This window comes from Rhinichthys klamathensis, unplaced genomic scaffold, assembly GCF_029890125.1.
Source record: "Rhinichthys klamathensis goyatoka isolate OS25496 unplaced genomic scaffold, OSU_Roscu_1.1 h1tg000254l_1, whole genome shotgun sequence".
NCBI lineage: Eukaryota > Metazoa > Chordata > Actinopteri > Cypriniformes > Leuciscidae > Rhinichthys > Rhinichthys klamathensis.
In genome coordinates, this window is record NW_026606776.1 from 1,933,754 (window position 1) to 1,957,876 (window position 24,123).

At 37.2% G+C, this 24,123-nt stretch overlaps 2 protein-coding genes across 2 annotated transcripts; one reads left to right on the forward strand and one right to left on the reverse strand.

Annotated features, from left to right (window-relative positions):
- Positions 1-8,989: 8,989 nt before the first annotated feature.
- Positions 8,990-13,814, reverse strand: cep20 (centrosomal protein 20). Its single transcript, XM_056267077.1, has 5 exons — positions 13,738-13,814; positions 13,289-13,486; positions 12,283-12,367; positions 9,153-9,291; positions 8,990-9,020 (listed from the first exon to the last, which is right to left on the reverse strand). Exons 1-4 carry the CDS (start codon positions 13,763-13,765, stop codon positions 9,162-9,164), a joined length of 441 nt encoding a protein of 146 aa, XP_056123052.1. The 5' UTR covers positions 13,766-13,814; the 3' UTR covers positions 8,990-9,020; positions 9,153-9,161.
- Positions 13,815-14,249: 435 nt separating this feature from the next.
- Positions 14,250-23,623, forward strand: ube2g2 (ubiquitin-conjugating enzyme E2G 2 (UBC7 homolog, yeast)). The gene is made up of 6 exons (XM_056267076.1): positions 14,250-14,390; positions 14,755-14,790; positions 14,914-14,959; positions 17,152-17,270; positions 19,702-19,842; positions 22,675-23,623. The coding sequence occupies exons 1-6, from the start codon at positions 14,348-14,350 to the stop codon at positions 22,785-22,787; spliced, it is 498 nt and encodes a 165-aa protein (XP_056123051.1). The 5' UTR covers positions 14,250-14,347; the 3' UTR covers positions 22,788-23,623.
- The last annotated feature ends 500 nt before the right edge of the window (positions 23,624-24,123 follow it).

A 24,123-nucleotide genomic window follows, 5' to 3' on the forward strand; every position in this document is an offset into this window, starting at 1 on the left:
TTGCTTTCTAAATTTAAACAATATTGGCAACAATATTGTATCTGTGCAATAGACTTTAATTAAATACAAGTTGCAAAAGGCAAGGCTGTAACCACCACAGACATTGAGGTCCCAATAGAGAAGTATGACCAACAATAGAGACCAAATTGCCCATCCCCAATATCTGATATTTGAAAATATTAGACAGTTTTAAAAGTTATGTTTATTACATTTTTATATTTTTGATGGGCAAACTGTCACCTCCAATATTTGATATTTTAGCGCTCGTCAAAATCAAATTGTTGAGATGGTTGAGATGGCAAATCAAATAAAAGAAATCAGGCTTTACTGTTCACACAAATTCCAGCATGACGCTTTGGTGAAAGAGTGCGAGGTAAGATGTGAGCAACTAAACGACAAACTTCTTTTTTTAATCATACAGTAAGTCACCATTTTAAATTGAAAATATAGGCTGTCATTTAAGTGATTAATGTAACACAAAACAGAATCTGATTAGAGAGTCATCTAAAGTCATTAGACAGTGTAATGGCCAATTATCAATGGAATATGTAACATCCAACAAACACTTTATGGATGATTTTTGGATGTGGTTGCAATTCACTATTGCCACAGTGTACCAAGTTGCCAAGTTCACCAATCAAACAGACCCTCTTCCTAAACAAACATTGCATAGGTCACAGGGGACACCATTTAGATGAAAGGATGAGAAAAATGCCTGGGAAATATCAAAAATGTTGTCAGTATTGATCAAACAATCCCTCAGTCTGACCAAAAACCATACAAAACATATCCAACTGGGAAAAACATATATGATTATGTGATAATCTCCACAGCAAATGCTGTTTTTCTTGTTTCTTTTGGTGCTCAGCTGTGGTCCCGTGCTGCGATGACCATATAAGGCTGCCTTTGAGTCAGTGGACGCTCTGTCGACCTAAACAGCAGAAGCAAGTGAACTCCCAAACAAAGCCCTTATAGGGAATAGTATGCCTCCAGTCGGACTCACAGTTTACTCCAAAATGATAACATTAGGCAGGGACAGTCAGAGGCTGGTGGGGGTCTAATTTTCCTGCCACTTTCCCCCACCCTTCTTTTCCTCTGGGTGGCTGATATAGGGAAGTTTACACAAGTATTTTCGAGTACAGTACAGTTGGCAAACAGCAGGTGCAGTTTTGGAGTTCATGCAAGCACCGAGCTTTAAAAGCAATTTTGGGAAACAATATCCGAGCTACGCCTTAGATATGAACCGATTTCCTCCTCCGTTTATAACCTATTGTTTATACATTACTTACATTGTATAGTCTAATAGCCTAACAAAAACAGGAAAATATTGTTCCCACTTACTGACTTTCTAACAAAAGTTAACTTAAAAAAAAAATAAACTGCAGAATTACATTTTAAAATTGTATAGCCAGCAGCAAATTTGCAAGAAATTTGCATAATATCTAAAACCAGTGTTGCACTTGCTCAATTAAAACATGGAGTCTGTGCTGTAGAAAAAAGACTATTCAACATTAACATGCTTAAATTTTGACAATTTCTGAAATGCAAATCTCTTAACTGCTCCTTTTTCTACCACCAGTTTTTCAATCCACATTCTTTTGTCCGAATGACGACAAAAATCGTCCATCGGAAAAACAACGGAGGGAAAAGGGTCATTTAAATGCCCTGTAATCGTTTTGGAGCGAGACAAACAAACAAAGTTTCTCTATGATAAGCTGATTTAATTAAAACTGGGAATTTCCTGTGTCCTGTGCATAGATTCACAGCCCCTCTTTTGGGGGGGATCCTCCTTCATTTCAGCACTTGAGACTTTTATGGATCAGGAGCTCCACTGCAAACATACTGCAAATCCTACCTAAATGATTGAAGGGTGTGTTTTATTTCAAAGAAATTCTGACATTTTCTTTTTTACATGGCAGAAGTAAAAGGTAGCAAAAATCACGGTCCTTGGCCTGTGTTCAAGTGGGCCTAAAGCCCAGAAAATCATGTGACCATGTTGTGCGGGTGGATTTTTGTGACCCCCGGTCCTGTGAAAAGTTTCCTCCTCCTCATCTTTTTTTTCATTCCACCCATATGGTTTTCTTTTTCTCATGAGCAGCTGTGTAATTTCAGTCTCTTTTATTAACATTTATATTGAGATGGATGTTCAAACCAGGTCAACGGCACCAGCTTTAAAGCTGTTGCAATGACAATATATACTGAATATAATGCTTCCTAGTTCAGGCACATTTAAACAACATGTTGCCATTAATGACCATAAAGGCCTTTTTTCACCAAAACACACATTGATTGTTTGATAAGAGTGGATTAAACTGTTAAGACAGTAGTCCAGCTACTGGTTTTAAGAAATAAACAAGAGTTCAAGTAGGAGTCTGTCAGGTGATGCAGAAATGTGTTAAATCATTAGAGTGACAATCAGGTAAGCAGCCTAAAGATAGACCACAAATGTGCTAGTGTCAAAAACATAGCTAAACTGATTCACTATTGAAGGATAGCTGCAAGTAAACTGGTAAAAAACGATCTAACCAATATATCTGTTAAACTTCCTTTTTCTGCTAAGCCAGATTAAAACTCACTTCTGCTACACGCACACACCTTTTATCATTATTATAAAAGATATTCCAAAAAAGCTGTCAGAAATGTATCTAACGTAATACAAAATTCTAAAAGGCACACATAAAGGAACAGTTTCCCCGTAAATGAAAACTCTGTTATTATTTATTCACCTGCATGTAGTTCTAAACCTTTATGACTTGCTTTTTTCTGTGGAACACAAAAAGTGAATTTCACTGCATGAGTTGTATGGGTCACATGTATGATACATATGCTTTTGTATCCCTTTACAGCTCAGTTACTTTAATGTTATTGAGACAAGTGAACAAATTATTCTTTAAACATTCCATAAAAGAAAAAAAAATCCACATAAAAAAAAAAAAAAAAAAAAAATGCTGGGTTGTTTCAACCTATGTTTGGGTCCATAATGGACAAACCCAACCACTGGTTTCAATTAAACAGTTTAAACCTAGGTTCATTTAAACCAACCAAACATGACCCAAACATGGGTTGAAAAACAACCCAGCATTTTTTTGGAAAGACATGGCGGATGAGTAATTATCTTTTATTCTAAATGGTAATAATGTTTAGGTGATTATCTCTTTAAATTTCCAAAATTACACCCATTACTCTTTCAGAATGCCTCTTAAGAATGTTTATGTTACTGATCAAGACAATAATGGATAAATGATGACACAGTCAATGACTACTTCCCCTGCACTTTGTTACAAGATCACGATTCTTCTTCAAAGACTTCATCACACTATTGTCTATGGTTTGCTGCCGTCTATGCATGTCATCACTTCAATGGGAAACGAGAGGACAGTCAGTTGACTCTGTCTGCTGTTCACCACAACCTTCAGCAGAAAGCTGCATTTGACAACCATATTTGGAGAACAGGAAACTCTTTGGTTTGTCAAGCTCACTGCTTCTCTCATTCTACGCACTTTCTTCAACCATTTCCTATGACAGACTCAGCTGAAGTCAAACTTATGCATTCAAGAATGGATGGATAGACATGTGTTCTCACTTAAAAGCTCACAAGATACTTTATGATGATGTTTTGAATAGAAAGTCAGAGATGCACGAGTTGTGTGCAATAAAATACGATTCTGTCATCATTTACTCATCTTCATTCTGTTCCAGACCCACTAAAAGTTCTTTCTTAAGTAGAGCACAGTCACCATTCACTTTCATTGTATGGAAAACAGATGCAATGAAAGTGAATGGTGACTGAGGCTGTCAGGAACTAACATCCTGACATTCATGTATGTTTCAATGAAAACAAATTAGTCATACAGTCTGGAATAATATGAGGGTGAGTAAATGTTGACAACATTTTAATTTTGACTAAAATATCAGTTTAATGGTGGCATAAAATAACTGAATGAACAACTGTCAAACACATATTTCAAAGTAATTAAATGTTGACAGTTTCGAGATTCAGTGAAAGATTACTGTTTTTCCTCTCACAGCTCAGAACCCAAGCAATTTTTTTGCACACTTGACACTGTATCAACTTAACCTACTGGCATTCAGTCAGATGATTTACATACAGTAGACTATCTGAAAGCCTCTGTAAGCAATGCATACACAACTAAAAGAGTGCAATGAAATATATAATAAAGTATGAGTAATATCGCTGCATACTCACAAGCCTGATGAAGAAATTAGGTCGATTTGGAAAGTTAGGGTTTGGAGAGTCCTGCGACAGTGAGGTACTCCAAAGACGAACAGTCCAAATTAGACAGAAAAGCATGAGAACATCATTTAAACGGAGATGCGGATGGAGTGGGCGGGGCCTCACAATCGATCCGCGCTGTTATTGGTCAGTGCGTTTTGACACTTCAGGTGAACGATAGTCTTTTCGCTCGCATCCATTTAAATGTCCTGTTTCAACACAATGTGAAACACTTAAATGTTACAAAAGTCCCATTAGAGTAAGTGCTAAGTTTTCAGAAGGCAGTAATGATGAAAAGAGAGAAATGAAAGTTAACAGGAATTCATCAGTGCACGGTCTAATGCTCCGCTCATATTTTTGCTTTAGCAGAAACGCCTTGAATTAAACACGCATCTCAAATTACATAATCTTAATATCATTGTATGATGGTAATAAATGTTATTTTTTTGGAATAAAATTGCACACATTGGGCTCGCTAAGGCTGATTTCATGGCATTTTATTTTTTACTTAATACACATGCTTACTATTTAATATTCAATTAAATAGACATTCTTGCATAATATTACAAAATGAAAGCTTGACTGGAAATGACACGTAATATAACATTGATTTTTTTCAGTTCTTCACACATTGGGTCTCATATTTCATCTAAAGCATGCTTAAATATTTCATTGATACAGTTGCCTCCTTAGTAAAGTACACTAACTTGAGGGAAAAAAATGATAATGGACAAAGTTGCTTGTGGTTGAAATGAGGCAACAATGGTGAAATTTATGCAAACATTTTTTAAATGATTTTCACACAATGTTGAAATTGATTAGAATTAACCCATTCTTTATATAGTTTTAAAAATGTAGTAATTCATATTATATGATGGATTTTAATGCTAATTTAGTTGCAGTACACAAATATTTGTGGCAGAATGAAAAAATACTGATTTAAAAAGATGGTTCACCCAAAAAAATTTAATTCTGTCTTTATTTTTGTATGCCAATCTTATTCCAAAACCATTTGCCTTTCTTGTAGAAACACAGAAGATGTTTTGCAGTATGTTTAAACTGCTCTCTTCTTCCACTCAATGAAAGTGAATGGGGACCGGCAGGAGCTGTCAATGAATACTAGAGGAAAGAAACAGAAGGAGTGAAACAAGAAAGCAGAGATTCCCCAGCCTAGACTACATGCTATACGCCACATCTGGATGAGGCGAATCCCCTGAGATCCTTTTTGGGACCCTTATCGCTACGCACATCACATTCCGTCCCCTCCATTCCCACAACGGGCTCCTTGCTATCTAATGGAACTTCCTATATAAGGACAACCTCATATTGCATCCAGTAAATCACGTCTGTGATGTTTCAGGGAACAGGACCATGGCTGGTATGCTTCGAGGCCTTGCTGCGGTCCAAAAGAGAGATGGAGGAGAAAACAAAGCCTGCAGAGAAAGAAGCGCCTCTGTCACTGGTCAGCATCAAGCTTTCCTGGATGTGCGAAGGGAAGGAAGGGAGGTAGAGAGAGTGTCTTGGAGACAGATGGAGAAGGGGGGTGGGGGGGTATATTGAGAGTGAAAGTGAGAGAGGGAGATGTACAACTCTAGGTCTCTGTTGTGCCATATAAGGACAATGGGGTCTGCCTGGAATCTCGACTGTATTCGGTGTTTAGAAGGGAACACCGAAAGACTTGGATCGAGTGACTAAATATGGTGCAACAGCAGTGTCATTGTTAAGACAAATAGGCTTTCATTGGGATATCTTTTGACTGTTTACTCACCAACAATAAACTTCGGGGGTAACTGCAGACTCTCATTCCGGCAAAGACTAATACCAATTAAGGAATGTGAGGTATTGCACCTGCTCATGCTGTATCACACCGTAGAAACAGGAACATAGATGTGAGTTTAATAGTTTGTTACTTTGTACTGTGGAGAATCATGCAGTTAATTTGTATAGTCAGAGACACTAAATAATGAACACAGTACATAGGCTATAAAAAATACCGGTTGCAATTTTATTTCACAGTGCTGTTCCCCGTTTACATATTATGCACTTATTATACCTATTACAATAACTGGGTAATAGGTACTAACCCTGAACCTACCCCTAAACCTATAACTTAACCAATGTAGTTACCTTATATTAACCAGTACTTTGCAAGTACACTAGTGTACTGTAAAATAAAGTGCAACCCAAATATCTTGTTTGAGCGTGTGTTCATGAAACACATGATATGACATATTCCCTAAAACTACTGTACAAATCTGTTAATTGGTAAGTTATTTTATATACACAGTGAAAAACTGTTTAACATCATATTATATGTAATTACTGAAAAATACAATAACATTTCCGTTTTTTTTGCAAGTAAAAACTGACTTATATTATTCACAGTGAAAAAACTAAAAAGACATTCCCAGAAGTCCTTGTGTGACATCACATATGAATATATTTTATATAAATAAGTAAGGATTCGTTTACAGTGTGCATTATGAACTTTTTATTTAATTTAAAAAAACAAAAACAAATTATAGCCTTATTTAACCTCAGGTCATTTCTTCCTTCCATAGACAACAAAATGAGATATTTTGAGATATGTCCAAGCTGCTCTTTTCCATAGAGTGAAAGTAACTGGTAACCAGAGGCTTTCACGCTGCAAAAAAATTACAAAATAGTTTGTGCGACTAATTGTGCACTATATTCCAAGCGTTATGAAGCCATACTGAAAATATTTTCATCAAACCTTTCAAATATGCTCATTTTTTAGATTCGGTGATCATGAAGAAACAATGATTGGTCTTGAGTGCGCTGTATTTGAATATTCTCGAACACAAAAGAGATTGGAAAACCATGGCAGAAGAGAAGATTATCAGTGAATAACAATGCTCACAAAGATCTTGTATGTCTTTTGAAAGACATGAAATACAGTGCACAAGTCTTATGGAGGACTTGTAAGGTCAATTTTTTTCATTATACTGTATTGTACTGTTGGGAGTGCAGCAACAATATTTTGCTAAACTTCCCTTTCAAAAAGAAAGCCATGACTCATGAGGGTATAGTAAATGCTTACCGAATTTATAGTTTTGCTAAACAATTCCTTATTTTCATTAAGTGAAAACCAATAAAATGTAGGAAAGAAATTACAATATGCAGAATTATACCTGCTTTGGCTTCAAAGCCTTTGCTGAAGTCCTATTTAGCTGTGCCCTTAGTGGAAGAACACTATCAGGAATTAGTCCTGACAGACAGTGTGTTTAAAGGAGAGGAGGGAACGGGAAATATGTGCTGGATTAAAGCTAAGTGAGGCACATGCTGTTCGTCTCCTTCGTCATCCAAAAACTCACTTGGAGTGAAGCCGTTCCCAGTAACGGGAGCATTAAGATTTGCCTACATTAGTAAAATAGAAGGTCAACACCCTAGACAAAATCTAACAAGGTGTGTATGGTACCCATAGATACTAATTCAGGAAATTACATGTATAGTGAATTAAAAAGTTAAACCCAATTACCAGTAAACCCAACTTCTTTTAAATAACATCTGTTATCTACAGCCTCTATATATGCATGTTCAGTTCCCAAAGAAATCCTGAGTATAGATGTAAACACCATTTTAGAGAGTCATACATGTTTGGATATATTTATCCCTTTTGGAATGCAGTTAGCAGCGGGAGAGCAAGCAAATATTTGGCTTCTCGTATTTATTCAAAATATTTCACATGATCTATCTGTTGATGATGATAACCTTTTACTGAAAGAAAGTTTACCCGGACAATGCACTGGGAACATTTCATCAAGCTTCCAACGAACCGCTTTATTACCCCTTATCTGTGATAATAATCAGTGCAAAAAGCTATCAAGTGAAGTATTGAGTGAGTATGAGGTGACTTACCTTTTAAGGAATAAGTGGAAACTTGAAGAACTTGGCAACAGATGATGTTTACAATGTTTGTGAGCTGTGCTGTTTTGAGGTGAAAGGAAACCAAACATAGTACAACACAACTGAGATTCTTAAGTTTCTCAGTAGAAGCACTTAAGAAATTAAAGAATGACCAAATGATACTCATGTTTTCTCTTTTGAAGTACAAGTACTTTCTGATGAAACAGACAATTCATCAGTCAAAGGTTCGAAAAGACAGTAGCTTAAACAAGAAACTGTAGTTCAAATGTCATTCCTAGATATATTGGCTTTGGCAAGATGAAAAGAGAGTGAAGGATGAAAACCAATCAAAAGAAAGAATGTTCAAAGTTCAAGGACCTGGGGCTTTACCAGAAAGACTCATGAAGCTATCTGACAATCTAGGCTTGTTTTGACAGTTCTTTAATGTACTGCCATTTAAGATGAAGACTCAAAGCACTTATCTTAAGATTAGCTTAACATTTTCAACCCAGACTGCAGAAATGACCAAAATGTGCATAATTGTCATTGCTAATGTAGTTAAAATTAGTAACAGATATGTGTACAAAAAAAAGGCTGTTATTGTACTGCAAATGTAAATTTAATATTGCATGTGCAGAATTTAAAAGAAAAGGATACAAACACATCGAATTCAAAATCAGTTAAACAAGACTATTTACATTTAATACATGAGGAATATTGTAACGAACTGTATTTTTCTTAAGAACCTAAACTGAATATCTAATACTATGAATATAAAAAACAACATTAAAAATTAAACGTAGTATATTCAACATCTAAAACCAGACTGACAGAATATTTTAGCCTCTTTAATGGAAACTGTGCCTTCACTATCTATCTGTGATCATATGACGTCCTCGTGTATGTTGGTTCTTGATGACTGCAGAAATGGAAACACAACAAAAAAGCAGCCGAATGGGATGAAAGCTTTTCAGACTTATGAAACTAAAATTACACTTACACAAATTAAAACAATATGTACAAGCAAAGTCAAACTCAAGCCCTCTCTTACCCATCAGGGTTATGACTCTGCATTGAGATGGCCATGTGGTTCTTGTGAATGCACTGTTGCCGAGCCTTTTAGGAAGAGTTTTCCTTTGTGCTCGTCTTTACTGCTGAGGAAATGATGGAGCAATCCATACATCAGTGGCCTAAAAACAGCAAGAAAGAGCAATACAAAAAGCATAAAGGAATGGTTCACCCAAAAATGAAAATTCAGTTTTTAGAGCTTGAAGCCCCTGGTGACCATTCAAGGGATAGTTCGCCCAAAAATTAAAAACGTTCAATTTTTCAAACTTTCAACAAATCAATTACTCACCCTCGTGTCGTTACAAACATGTAAGACTTTCATTCATCTTTGAAACACAAATAAAGATATTTTAACAAATAAGATAATCGACAGTCCACGCAACAACCACTTTGATGCTTAAAAAAGTTCATAAAGAGATCGTAAAACTAATTCATTTGAATTAAGTGGTTTGTTCCAAATTTTCTGAAGAGACTCGATCGCTTTTTATGATGAACAGATTGAATTTAGGCTTTTATTCACATATACACATTCATCAAATCACACATCAGTCGTGGTAAACGGAAGCTCAAGCAAGTTCACTTGATGTGCGAGAACCAATGAGCTTCAGCAAGAGGTTTGTTCTCGTGCGTCAAGCAGGTTCGGTTGAGCTCCTGTTTATGTTGGCTGATCAATGTTTACTGTATGTGAATAGAAGCCTAAATTCTCTTCAGAATATTTGGACAAAACAGCTCAATTCATATGGATTAGTTTTACGTTCTCTTTATGAACTTTTTAAAGCGTCAAAGAGGTAGTTATGTGAACTGTCAATGGAGGGACAGATATCTCTCAGATTTCATTAAAGGGATAGTTCACCCAAAAATGAAAATTAAGTCATTAATTACTCACCCTCATGTTGTTCCAACCCCGTAAGACCTTCGTTCATCTTCGGAACACAAATGAAGATATTTTTTTATTAAATTTAAGAACTGGATCACTGCTACATATGGCTTCCTAAGGGAGTGAAACTCGATGGCCCAGAAAGTCATTGAAGAAAATGTTTAAATAGTCCAAGTGACTACAGTGGCTCAACTATAAGTTTATCAAGTGACGAGAATACTTTTTGTGCGGAAAAACAAACAAAAATAACAAAATATCAAAAATATCTTCATTTGTGTTCCGAAGATGAACGAAGGTCTTACGGGGTTGGAACAACATGAGGGTGAGTAATTAATGACTTAATTTTCATTTTTGGGTGAACTATCCCTTTAACAAGATCTTCATTTGTGTTCTGAAGATGAGTGAAAGTCTTACGGGTTTGGGACGAAGTGAGGGTGAGTAATTGATGACAAGTATTATATTTTTGGGTGAACTAACCCTTTAACCGGGTTGACGAAAAGCAATGTTTTGTTGAGTGTTTAGGCCTGGTGTCACAGACAGGATTTAGATTAAGCCAGGATTAGCCAGGATCATGTTTAATTTGGACTTCTCTGTGCATGCTCTTTGAGGTGGTGACCATAGACCTGCATTATATGACTGACAGACAAGAACGGTTTGACCTAAAATATCAAAATTGAAACTACTGCGGAAACAAAGACACCTACATCTTTTGGATGCCCTTGAGGTAAGTTAAAACATACCAAAAATTCATTTCAAAGTGAACTATCCCTTTAACTTTTAATTGTACGGAAAAGAGCAGCTTAGACATTCTTCCAAAATTTTGGGGTGGTCTATTCCTTAAATATGCAATGACAATGAATAAAAGTTTAGATAAAGTGTTTCTGGTGGTAAGAGTGAGTATTCGAGTAACACTATAGATGTTGGTCTGAGCAAGAAACTCATTCATGTGTTAGTTACATCTAGACCTGACTACTGGAGTAGTGTTTTGGCTGACTTACCAAAAATCTCTATCAAACACTTATAATTAGTTCTGAATGCAGCAACAAGAATGCTTCCTCGTACTAGAATCACATCCAGCACTTAAATCACATCACACTCTGCTTGTGTCTTGCAGAAATGATTACAACAACCCTCTTATTAAATTTTCAAATGTCTTCATGGTGTTGCGCCAACATTCCTCGCTGGTCGTATTTAAAACATGGCTGAAAGTGTCAAGTCGGATTTGAATCACTACATGTTCCCAAGCAGAGGATCTCATAATCAGACAGTCTTCTAGCAGACTCAATTTGCACTATTATAAAGAATCACACTCAAAGAACTCTTATGTTTACTTGTTAACTTCTTTAATTTAATTGTCTTTTCTCCTTACTTTGTTCTGCATTTAAATTTCTCATCTTTCAATGTCTCGTAACTTTCTAATACTTATATTTACTCTTCTTGTATCTCCCAACATGTGCATGTTTGACCTGCCAACATTTTAACTGGCCCCTGAAATAAATTAAACAGGTACACGTTTTAGCCTAGATTTTTATATTATTTCTATATTATTCTATAAGGCTTTCCATGGTATGGCTCCTCAAAATTGTCAGAGATCTTAACCCCTTACACCCAAACGTGTGATCTCCGCTCCTCCGAAGCTGGTCTTTTAACTGTTCCGTCAAATTGTTTAAGACCTATGGGTGATATGGCTTTCTCTTCATTTGCTCCAAAACTATGGAACTCTGCCCTCTAAGATTAGGCAAGCAGAATCTCTAAGTGTTTTCATATCTTCCTTTAAAACTCATTTTCTTACGGTCGCTTTTATTTGATTGCTTTGTAATTGGTTTATTCTATACGGTTTACTTACTTCTTGAATTGTTTTGATAGAATGTTTTTATTTTGTATTGTGTATCTGAATGCATATCTTTTTAATGAATGCACTTCTTTTATATAATTCTATTTCTCCTTTATTTTTTCTTATTCTTGTAAAGCGCACTAGGATACAACTTTTAAAGGCGCTTTAGAAAATAAAGGTTATTGTTATATTATTATTATTATAAAACCATGTACATGATCATCAAATTATTGAAATAAAAGATCATAAGTACTACAATAGGTAAAGTAACAGTCCTTCACACTGACCCTGGGCCTCCTTATTGTTGAGGCCTGTACTGTACACTGTAATTCACTTTGTAAATGCTCATTTAAAAAGTGCTATATGAATAAAGTTTTACTTATTTGTCACAATCATACTTACACTGCTTTGGCACTCGAATCTTCTGCGACGTTGAGCTCATTGGCCATGAACTGACGGTCCAAGGGAACTTCAGGCTGACCTGATTCTGATACATCATTTTAAACAAATCAACCTTCAAAGGTTTGTTTTTATAATGCATTTTATATTAAATGGTTAGTTCACACAAAAAATGGAAATTATCCCATAATTTACTCACCCTCAAGCCATCCTAAGTGTATGACTTTCTTCTTGCCAAGCACAATCAGAGAAATATTAAAAAATACCCTGGCTCTTCCCAGCTTTATAATGGGAATGAATAGTACATGAGATTTTGAATCCCAAAAAAGCGCATCCATATTTATCACTTTATAAACTATAATCACTAGTTTCAGGTAATGGCTGTGCGCGAGTCGAGTTACGGCGGAAGAGTGACCTCTGACCTGATGCATGATGTAGGAGTAGCGTAAGCTTAGGTGAGAGTAGTAGACACCTCTCGTGGTTCAAACGAATAATCCTCTGACATTTCTCAGTAAAAATTCTTGTTTTAGACTTCGAATTCATGACCGATGTTTTGTTTTGCTTTATCATCATGCATCAGGTCAGAGGTCACTCTGCTGCCGGAACTAGACTTGCATATGGCCATTACGGTAAGCCAGTGATTATAGTTGATAAAGTTATAAATATGGATATTTTTCTTACAAAAATGCATCGCTTCGATTTGCTTCAGAATACCTTAACTCCCTGGAGCCGTATGGATTACTTTTATGATGGATGGATGATACATGGATGTATGCACTTTTTTGGCCTTCAAAAACTCACTCCCATTATACAGCTTGGAAGAGCCAGGATATTTTTAATATAACTCCGATTGTGTTTGGCTGAAAGAAGAAAGTCATATACACCTAGGATGGCTTGAGGGTGAGTAAATTATGGGATTTTTTTTATTTCTGGGGTAACTAAGTTAACCCTTTGATATGTATTATGAGTGACCGTGCATATGGTCTTCCTGCAGTGCTCATCTGCTCACCTGCGGTCAGCACTGATGCAGTGTATCTATACTTGTTGAACTCCAGGTATTCTCGGATAAGTTCATTAATCAGCAGGTTCTCGTGCGACAGCGGCGGGCGCGGCGTGTTCTGGTCATCCAGCGCGCTGAACACCTCCGCCCGGATCCTCGCCTTCAGCTGCCCGAGCACCCCACGGGCCTCCAGCGTCTCCTTTAAGGCTACAGAGACGATTCATGTGAGAACAGAGAGAGACAGCAGTAGATTAATGTGAGAAACAGAGAGAGACTGCACTCAGCTGGGCTAACCAAACGTTACACAACAACTGTGGAGAGATTTGGTGCTTTGGTTTAAAACATATAACAACATTAATATGAAACGTGACGACGGTAGACTTGACATAAAAAACTGTCAAAATAATCATAACCACTATTATATGATGCATTATTTCAATGTTTGAGTATCAGCTCACCGCTTTTCAACTCTGTGATGGTTGCCATTGAAACCCTTCTGCACTTCTCAGACGCTTCCGCTAGAGGTCAGTTTGCGCTTACTACGTACACAGTTGTACTAACTTAGCCATTCCACTCTGGCGAGGGACATTAGGGAATCTTTATATTGGTTTTCAAAAGCGAAATAAAATCAAATAATACATTTCTTAAACCAAAGTCGATTTTAACCTTTAATATCCCTTAAAAAAAAAAAAAAGCATTATCATTGTTTAACACAAACACCATACATCCAAGCATCGCCATCGACAGAGATACATAAAATAAATAACTCTATGTGGTTAATAAACATATATTGCAAGTAATTAAGAGAGTTTCAGGGTGTTCCTTTTGTCCTTTTTTCCAACTTAAAGTCAAATTTGACCTGTTATGTCAGTGGAAAGATGACGTGTAGCCTATGCGTGTAGCACATGTAGAGCCACCTGACGTCATGCGGAAGTGAAGGTGGATTGGCAAATCTTTCGCTTGCGAAATTCTTTGCTCGCTTTTGTCCCGGAAGGACAAGCCTTTTCATCGTGTCAGTTGTCGTCACCCTTCGTGCCAAAACAACTTCTTTCTTGACCAGGCTGTAAAATGGCTGGAACAGCTTTAAAAAGACTCATGGCCGAATACAAACGTAAGTCACTTATTGGCAATTACATTTAAAAGGCAGCGCAATGCTAGTGCTTGTGAATTGTGGATTTTACACTGTTTTGGTAGCAACAGTTTGGCAGCGGTTGTCCCCTCAAGCAGACACAGATACTTCCAGAACTTCGCTGACATATGATGACAGTATGAATTATTAATAGGTTGTAAGGCAACAGAAGTCGCACTGAGCAAACCGAAACTGTATTGCGAAACTAATTTCTTTCTGTCTAGTGCTGTCACTGAAGGAAACTGTGATGATGATGATGATGATTTTTTATTATATGTATTTACTGTTCAGCATATTTACATGAATACAGGTAATTTATCTCAAATCCTTTCTTTTTTTTCCACAGAACTAACTCTCAACCCTCCAGAGGGGATTGTGGCAGGTATGAAATAGGGCAGTTACTAAACTGCTCCATTGACCCTGGTTTTACTGTAGACAGAGTAACTTATCCAATGATTTATTTATATTATAAGAATATTGATTGAGATCTATTTCATCCCTGCAGGGCCTGTAAATGAAGAGAACTTCTTTGAATGGGAGGCTTTGATTATGTAAGTATTATTTTGCTTTGTTTTCATTGTTTTATTATTATTTAATTTGGTTAATTTGCTCAGAGTGGGTGAGAAAATGTGTTTCTTGAAATTTTAGTAACTGTTTCAATTCAAACAGATTTTCTCTGCCATGTCTAGTGTGACCCAGCAGAGAGGGCCAATACGCCATAGCTTGATTTCGCTCGTTCAGTACAGTAAATCTTTTATTATTCTTATTAATCCATTTAGTTTGCAGTGTACTGACAGAACACAGACAATAAAATGTTAAAGAAAATAGAAATATATGCTAAAAATAAATTTTTCTTAATTATTATGAATGCTCCCAAAACAATAGACCACAACTATAACGTTATTGCCACAGAGAATCGATACCGATGGAATCTCTTTCACAAAAAATTTTTTCCCAGCTGATGAATGATAAAAACATTGACAACCAATCAGAATCTATCCTGAGCTCAAGCATTTAAAGCAGCAGACGACATAACTGCAGTGCATGCTTATAATGATGTCCTATTATTAAGAAAAGTATTAGCACACCCGTCCTCAGCAGCTGAAAAATTGAGGTGTCGTTTATGTCTGTTTGTAGATTAAGCATGAGACAAGTTACTCGCAGAATCATAACACATGGAAAAATATCACATTTATAGAAATAAACTCTCAACCAGAACAAGTGGTTTCAGAGCTTCTGGAGTTTTCTCTTTGTGCTTTGTGTTTTTAATCCGCTTCAGGTTGCATTCACCTCAAAAATGTAAAATTGCACTGTGAACTTATTTAATCGCTATAAGTCACAATAGCTATGTTTCCAACCAAAGTTTTGAATGTATCCTATGTGCAAAACTGGAATATTGCATAAAACATTTGCGTAAAATGTTTCCATTCCATGTGTTCAAGAGAAATAAATGGTCACTTCCTGGGAAACTGGCGCAAGATATCTGTATGAAATGCAATAAATGCCGCCATGTAATCTTGGGTTCGGAGGTGGATATCTGGTGTTTGGGAACGCAAAATCGTGTTAGACTGTTATGGGAGGTTATTATACCCAACATTTTTTGATAACAGACTTTGGCTCAGTAATTTCAGAATAGTTGAACCAACATGTGAGATGCTGTGCAATTTCATTGGTCCACTGGTTAGTCCAGTTATCCAATCACATCCTCTGTTGAGGCAAAGGTATTGAGTTTTTTTTGTTGGGCATCAAGGGATTCATTTGGTAAATGTGTTTCATTGTAGTTTAGGCGCACGTCTTCTTATTCATTAGGTGATGATAACTGATTTTGATTTTGGATAAGACCAAACAATGTGTCCTCCGGTAAACCAAACTGGTGGTTAGATCAGTGGTTTTGACTGATAAGTTTTTAAGTGAAACTAATTGCCAAGCATAATAAGGAAGTGTCCCTAGCAACTCCCCGACAGCTGTTCCACAGATACAGAACTGTGTTCGTTTGATGCGCTCCTCATCATGATTACCGATCAATATCTGCCCATAGAAACAGTATTTGATAGACAGCTGGATAAGTAAACAGAAAGAGATTTGCATGTTAAATGGGCCTTTGAAAATGATTCCATGAAGTTCTACCAATGCTGTCAGTAAATCATTCAGATTTATGAAGTTGTGTGATTTTATGATTGTGATTGTGCAGTTATATTTAATCGGTTTATTTTTTATGTTTAAGTATATGTATTTTATGCGGAAGATTGTTAATGTTTTCACTTGCCTCATATTTTTAAGTGATTCTCGCAAACAAACATTTGGAATATTGTTTGTCCTCAACCAAAAGATGCCTTTAGACTGGATTTTTCATTTGCGTTGTCTCTTTTTTTTCTGAGAGACGACTTCTGTGCACCATGTGGGTTCATCTAATTCCTTATGTTAATGATTTTTATTATATTCTGAAAAATTCTGTGTAAAGATACCTGTGTAAATCTGTGTGCTTTAAAATTTCTAATAAAACTACTGAATGCTTGGGATTTGCGGGCAATTGAGTAATAGCTTATCCAGACATTATATCTGCTGCTTAGGGGGGTTGAGGGGTCACTACTGGAATGCTTCAGTTCATTGTTTCTTTATTAGCTCTGTTGCAACACTGAGCTTTAGAACAAGCATTAAATGATAAAAATTAATAAATGGCGGTCCTGCTTGTCTGGATATATTGCAGCACTTTCTAAAATCTGTTCTTGTTTTCTTATTTTAGGGGACCAGAGGACACATGTTTTGAGGGCGGTGTGTTCCCTGCCATCCTTAGTTTCCCCTCAGACTACCCCCTCAGCCCCCCCAAGATGAGGTTTACCTGTGACATGTTCCATCCAAACAGTGAGTGGTCTTTATTCTGGACTACACATTCAACATTCAGACCGTGTATGTGGGGTTTGGTGACTCAAATATTCATGAATGTCAGAATGCTTCAATTCAATTAAGTTTTCCGTTACGGTAACACTTTACTTGAAGGGGTGTGCATAAAACTGACATGACACCTTCATAATCATGACATGACACATGTCATGAATATGAAGGAGGTTTTATGCATGTTTATGACAACTGTCATTAAGTGTCATTCGCTCAATTATGACATTTTTTAATGCAAATATGACATTGTTTGAGATGTCTTTGTTATGACAACTTGACATAAACCAATACATCATAACCTGTCAGAAGCTATGTTTCCATCCACACGTTTTTATCCGCATTAAGTGATATCGGATGAAAAATGCCTTATGGAAACAGTAAAATTCGATTGAATTTCATGAATATCGACTCAAATGAAATACGATCGGTCTCATCGGATTTTATCTTGATCGATATACGGCTTATGCGATAAACGCGGATGGAAACGTTATTATGGTGCGATCCATTTTGCCTAGTAAAACTTTGTTCGCAAATGTTGTGAATGCTTGAATGTTGTGCAATTCGGTGAGAAAATGAATGGAAACACCTTAACATGTCTCAAATCAATTCGATATACCAATTTCATCGCAAAACAGCATGTAAAGCCGTTTGATGGAAACACACTTTCACCAGCTTTATTCGCATGAGGCTTTTTACCGAACTTCAGATAATTCGATTGACAAGTGGATGGAAACATGGCTAGTGTCTTGGTAATGACAACTTGACATTATCAAGACAACATAAATTGTCATAAACATGACAAAGCAGATTAATTATCAAACTTAAGAAACCACTTAGCCTTTATGGGTTAACATTACATAAACTGTCATGTGGTTGGTTTTGACATTGGCTGTCACGAGGCCATTGAACAAGTGAATGGTGCTCTGCACGCTCTCTGAAACTGAAATAGCCTTCCACAGCAGCACAACTTCTATGCAGGAGCATCTGAAAAGAAAACATCCTGGGGCTCTTCTACCTCAAAATGACGAGACTGCAGCGCAAGGATTTGGACTGTAATAGTGAATTTTTACACAGCGCTAGAAAATGGTCGTCAGTCCCATATTTTGTGCTTAATACGGCTGCGTTCATACAGCACTGTTTTTTTACAAGCTGTCGTAGGTGCAAGGCTGGGAGACGCGCGGCTCAAACATACTCTGCAACCGCTTACAAAGCATTAAACGCTGTTGTTGGTTATTTAAAATGTCTAATGGATGAACTCACACCTCGATTGGACTCATTTATTTAATTACGCGCTCATTTATTTAAAAGTTCATGGTTTTATGGACACTGCCATGTTTGATAGTCACTATTACAGCGTTAGTTAGTTAGTTAGAATGCGGTTGTGACTTCAGCTGTTTGATCAATCAGCGGAATGAACATATTCAAGCAGCTAATTTAATCTCCTGAAAGAACTAAACATTTCAGAATTTGCACTTGAATTTGCACATTTCAGAATTTGTAAGCAATTGCTGATATAAAGCCCAAAAAGTGTCTGTGAACGCAGCCATAGTAAACCCCTTTCCTAATTAGGCCTCCACTGCATAAACCTTATCTTTTGTGATGATTAATATCATTAAGTAAAGGTTCATACATTAGTTACTGTTATTATTTATTGGTAAATTAACCAAAGGATTAATTAATTATTCAGAAAATAATCGATAGATTATTCAATTAATCGAAGACGACGACCATACACCCCAAGATAGATTAATCGATTGAATAAATGAGGGCATTTCCTCTGGTCCTGCTGGTGGATGTGTGGACAGGGAAGTGGGCCCAGATAAAGGTCTTCCTGCAGGCCACAGATAGCAGCAGTCCAGCCTGCTGTCCTCTGATGGTGCCGGGGCTCTGGAGGCGGTTATCAGAGCTGGACGGCTCAGATTCTGATCACTGTCCTCATCTGTGGAGAGAAAGGGGAGATAACATCAGCTGTGCTGTTGAGTGGCTGATACCGTGCAGTGCGGGGGTGGCTTCATTCAGGCCTGATCCAGGGTTAAAAATCTCATCTTTATTTGTGTGCTAGACAATTTTAGCAGAAATCGATGTTCTTTTGATCCTTTGAGGGCCCTGACATCTGTTCGTAATTGCCATTTCAACTCTTTTTATGGCCTTTTTATTATGAAGTGGGAGAATAGTTCATTCTGTGGGATGAAATGCAGTGAATTTATCCACCATTTAGAGTCCGTTTGTTTCAGCTGCAGCATAGAAGAGTCACAGACAAAAATCAAGTCGAAAGTTTATTCAAATGTGTTCAGTCAACCGGCAATGAAGACAGTAAAGATGTCTAGAGGACAAAGGGCAACAGAAAACTCATAACAGAACTTCATAACTTGGTTGTGGTGTTTTTTTTTTTTTGTAGTCTATCCAGATGGACGTGTGTGTATCTCAATCCTGCATGCACCCGGTGATGACCCCATGGGCTATGAGAGCAGTGCTGAGAGGTGGAGTCCCGTGCAGAGCGTGGAGAAGATCCTGCTGTCTGTGGTCAGCATGCTTGCCGGTCAGTCACCGTTCACTTAATGATGAGCAAACTTTTTTCACAGTTGAGTTGTCTTGATCCTTCTTGCCTTAAAGTGGTTCCTGAGAGATCAAGGATATATCTCAATGATGGTGAGATCAGATATATATAAACGCTGCAAGTTTTAAAGGTTATGTTGTATGTCGTATATGTGCTGTGCATATATATACTGTATATATACTTTTTTACTGCGAATTATTTTTATACTCGATAAATCCTGCATCATGGATTTTTAATGTTTTAATACCTTTTATTTAGGGGTGTAACGATTCATTCGTTTTCTCGATGCATCGATTACAAATCCTGACGATGCATATGCATCGATCTTGAAACATGTATTTTGAATCGTGAATCGTTTATTTCGGTCAATATTCGATTTAAAATGCTAAGAATCGAATAATTTGCGATTCTATAGCAATTCAGTGCTTTAAAACATATAAACATTAAATGACTACATGTGCGAATTAATGAGGCGTTGTGCGGCGTCATTTCGCGTCCTCACAGCTCTCACATACTCGCTGCACTCTTTACCATTCACTGGATTTCGCTCGCGCTCGGTCCCATATAGCTCTCATCTACTGATTTTTGAGCAGTCCATGTTTGAGCTCTCCTCAGGACAGCCACTGATGTTCACATGAGCAGATGACAGCTCTCTATCGAGAAAGCAAGCCATTGATAAAGCTGCCATATCATTACGCGGGCACTGCTATGAAACAACGCGTTCGTTGCGTGAAAACGTCACCGTTATTTTCTTTAAGTTAAGATACTGAAGTTTTACAGAATTTAGTTTCATACCCGTCCTGAGCAGTTAAAGTAAAACCCCACTTATTCAAGGGTGCGCATTTATTACATGGAAAGAGAAAACGTATAATAGGTGTGTAAAATGCACATGCTTCCGATTAATCATGAATGATGAATGAAATGTAACTTAATGTCGTTAAACTGAATGTACGAAGAAAACTGATGAAATGACTACAACATTAATTACACTGAAATAAGAGCGCGTGGTTTATCCATCAATCAGATGCGCATTAAAGTTGCATTCGTAATCGTTAATATAGCACAAGTAGACACCCGGCGCGTTTTCTTTCAGAATCACAAGGAAAATGTTCAGTATAAAGAGAGCAAAGAGTAGCTATTCCATGAGGAAAAGTTAGTTAAGGTTTAGTTGGGAAAGTTCATGGTATTTTTAGTAGGGATGCACCGAATCCAGATTTGTGGGGTTCGGCCGAATACCGAATCCACTGGTTAAGATTCTGCCGAATCCGAAACCGAATACCGAATCCTACTCTCATCCTCAGTCCATTAACACAGTAAACACATTAATGAAGTAAACAAAGTGGATTTTTCATTTTATTTTATTACTGTAAATAATAAACACTACTTTTACTTTTATAACTGTAAAAAAAAAAAGAATAAGCAACATTATGCATTTTAACAGCGGCGATGTTGTGTAGCCTATTGTTTAGAGTCCTTGCCACCATGAGACAAATCGGCATTGCAAATTGAACATGTAGCTCGACTTGAATTGCCTTCTTTTCACTGAAAGTACTGCCAAACAACACTTTTTCTGCTCACGAGTTCCATTTTCACTTTCTCACAGCCTACTGCATTCGAACGGTGCACCTACTGTAACGACGAGTGGAAATAAGGTGTGGCCCCTTTAAGAACTGCGCGCTCCTGTTGAACTGTCTGCAGTCTGTATTGTATGTGCCGTGCGCCTCGAACACATGCCCATGTATGCGGGTTATTTCTGTTTGATGCTCATTTTTACCTTATTTTGTTAAGTAATGCTGTGGACGGTAGAACGTGTGACAGACAGTTACACAAGTTCGATTGTGGAATAAAGTGCGAGTTGTGAGATGTCAATCGCCTCCGTGAGTCTGTCTGGCCTCTGCAATAACTTTAGCTGTGAGCTATCCCTATTTTTCTTCCTGACACAACGCGTTACACTACAGGCTTGTTCGACTTGAACCGGCGCTGCACAGACAGATCAGTTTATGACATCAAAGTACCGCGAGAGCAATTCAAAAGCATAAGTAGCCGTCTCCTCTCTATTCGTTCACGCGGTACTTTGATGTCATTCACTGATCAGTGACTTCGACGTAGCGCGCGTAGTGCAAGCCTAGGGTTCGGTGGAAAAAAATTCTGAGGTTCGGCAGAAACCGAACCCCGTTAAAAAGCCCAATATTCGGCCGAATCCGAATCCGAATCCTGGATTCGGTGCATTCCTAATTTTTAGTCTCACAATGGAAGGATGTTTAATGTACCAGGAACACTTTAAGGTTGTGTATCCATTAACACTATCCTACAAAATAGTTAGCATGATGAACTAACAATACTTTTAAAGCCTTTTTAAATCTTGGTTTACATTTCTACAAATGCTAATTTATAGGCTTTGGAAATATTTTTTATAATAATAGATTCATTAAAATGAACTAACGTTAACAATAGACAAAATGTCGTTGTTTTTTTGTGGTTGTTCCCACTCTCTGACCCCCGAAGGCCGCTGTATAATTCACACCCTGACTGAGACCCATTGGGGGAAGCATTTAAATAATCCTATGAATGCATATAAAAAATGAAGAATCGAATCGAATTAATCGAATCGCATCGAATTTTAATGTGAATCGCATTGAATCGAATCTTTCTGAATTTGCAAAAATCGTTCTTGAATCGAATCGAAAACCTATGAATCGTGAATCGAATCGATTCGCTGCCTACCCAAAGATTCACAGCCCTACTTTTATTATTTACATCCCATCAGTGCCTATCCTTAATTAATTGTAAATAATGATCTATTTGCTCCTACAGAGCCCAATGATGAGAGCGGAGCAAACGTGGACGCCTCTAAGATGTGGCGTGAGGACAGAGAGCAGTTCAATCGACTAGCTAAGCAGATTGTGCGCAAATCTCTGGGTCTCTGACTCTCTGTGTACAGACACACTCTCACACTCCAGGACAGTGAGGATTGACGTTTGTGAGGATACAAACTCCCAGCGGAAGAGTGAGTGTTGTAGTGTGCTACCCCCCCTACCTCCACCAGTGTGAGCACTTTATTCCCATCCAGGCTTTCATACTCTCGTCCCAGTCTTGCCCTCTCCTGTGATTGGGTGGATGCGTGGACAAATGGCTTTTGTTGAATAAGGCAAAATGGCATGCGTTCACCGGACAGTGTTTAATAGAGAGTCAAGCATCATTCTCTCATCAAACGTTTTTCACAGCCATTTTGGGCTGCCGGTTTGTCTGTCATGCCTGTTACATGTCTATAGATCCATGAGATACCCAGTGGAATGCAGCTTTGGTTTGATGACAGTATGCTGATGCATGCTTTAATGCCTCCTAATAAAATGCATTGTGAGGAAATCATACGACGCAGTGACTATCACATCCACTTATTTGTTTATGAACAGATTGTATTACTGATCTTTTAGGAATGTGGGAAAAGATCATGTCTATTGATGGAGATTTAATAAATGTTTTAATTACAAACATTTGATTACATTTAATGTTGAAATTTGGTAATGCACAGATAAGTCAGTGTTTTTGTCAAATTTCACTCTTTGCATTTATTGATGTTTTTAGATTCTGCAGCAGCAAGCTGGAATTGTCCAGCCTTCAGCAGAAAGACAGACCAAAATAATTGATTTACACCATCATCACTTCAATTAAGAAACGTTTCATTTCTTTATTTGGTATTTTGCCTTTCATTTGTTCTCAAGGATTGTATAGCCAAATAAAATCAATAAGTGTTTGTGATGTATGAATGTCTTCTGTTATTTTATTATGTGTATAAAATCCAAAATGGTTTCTGCACACTTCTGATGTTGCTCCAGCGGAGATGGGAAAAAACTGCACAAGGGAAATTTGTCAAATATGTAGGGAAACATTTGCAGCTTAATTCATGTCATATAACAGTAGGATAGAGGGGTAAGCTTCCAATTTACTTCCAATTTGGTGAAAATGCTACAGTAATTTAGTTACAGTTTAAGTTCAGTTTAAGAAAACCGTTACCTGCCATGTAGAAAATTTCCTACATACACTTTTTCCTTTGTTGTCTTCTCTCTAAATCATCGGCAGCTGTATACAAAAGACTCCTTTAAAATACACCACCATTCAAAAGTTTTTTAATGTTTTTGTGTTTAATGTTTATTACTGTGATGGAAAAGCTGAATTTTCAGCGTCATTACTGTCACATGATCCTTTAGAAATCACTCTAATGCTGATTTGCTCCTCAAGGAACATTTCTTAATATTATTAATT

Bases quoted from the DNA above. Each gene is read 5' to 3' on its own strand.
- cep20 (XM_056267077.1), bottom strand. From the start codon at position 13,765: ATGGCAACCATCACAGAGTTGAAAAGCG. The intron at 12,368-13,288 runs GTGAGCAGATGA...ATGATGTATCAG, and splicing joins TGCATCAGTGCTGACCGCAG to AATCAGGTCAGCCTGAAGTT. The intron at 9,292-12,282 runs GTAAGTATGATT...TGCTGTTTTTAG, and splicing joins GATTCGAGTGCCAAAGCAGT to GCCACTGATGTATGGATTGC.
- ube2g2 (XM_056267076.1), top strand. From the start codon at position 14,348: ATGGCTGGAACAGCTTTAAAAAGACTCATGGCCGAATACAAAC. The intron at 14,391-14,754 runs GTAAGTCACTTA...TTTTTTCCACAG, and splicing joins ACTCATGGCCGAATACAAAC to AACTAACTCTCAACCCTCCA. The intron at 19,843-22,674 runs GTCAGTCACCGT...TTGCTCCTACAG, and splicing joins TGTGGTCAGCATGCTTGCCG to AGCCCAATGATGAGAGCGGA.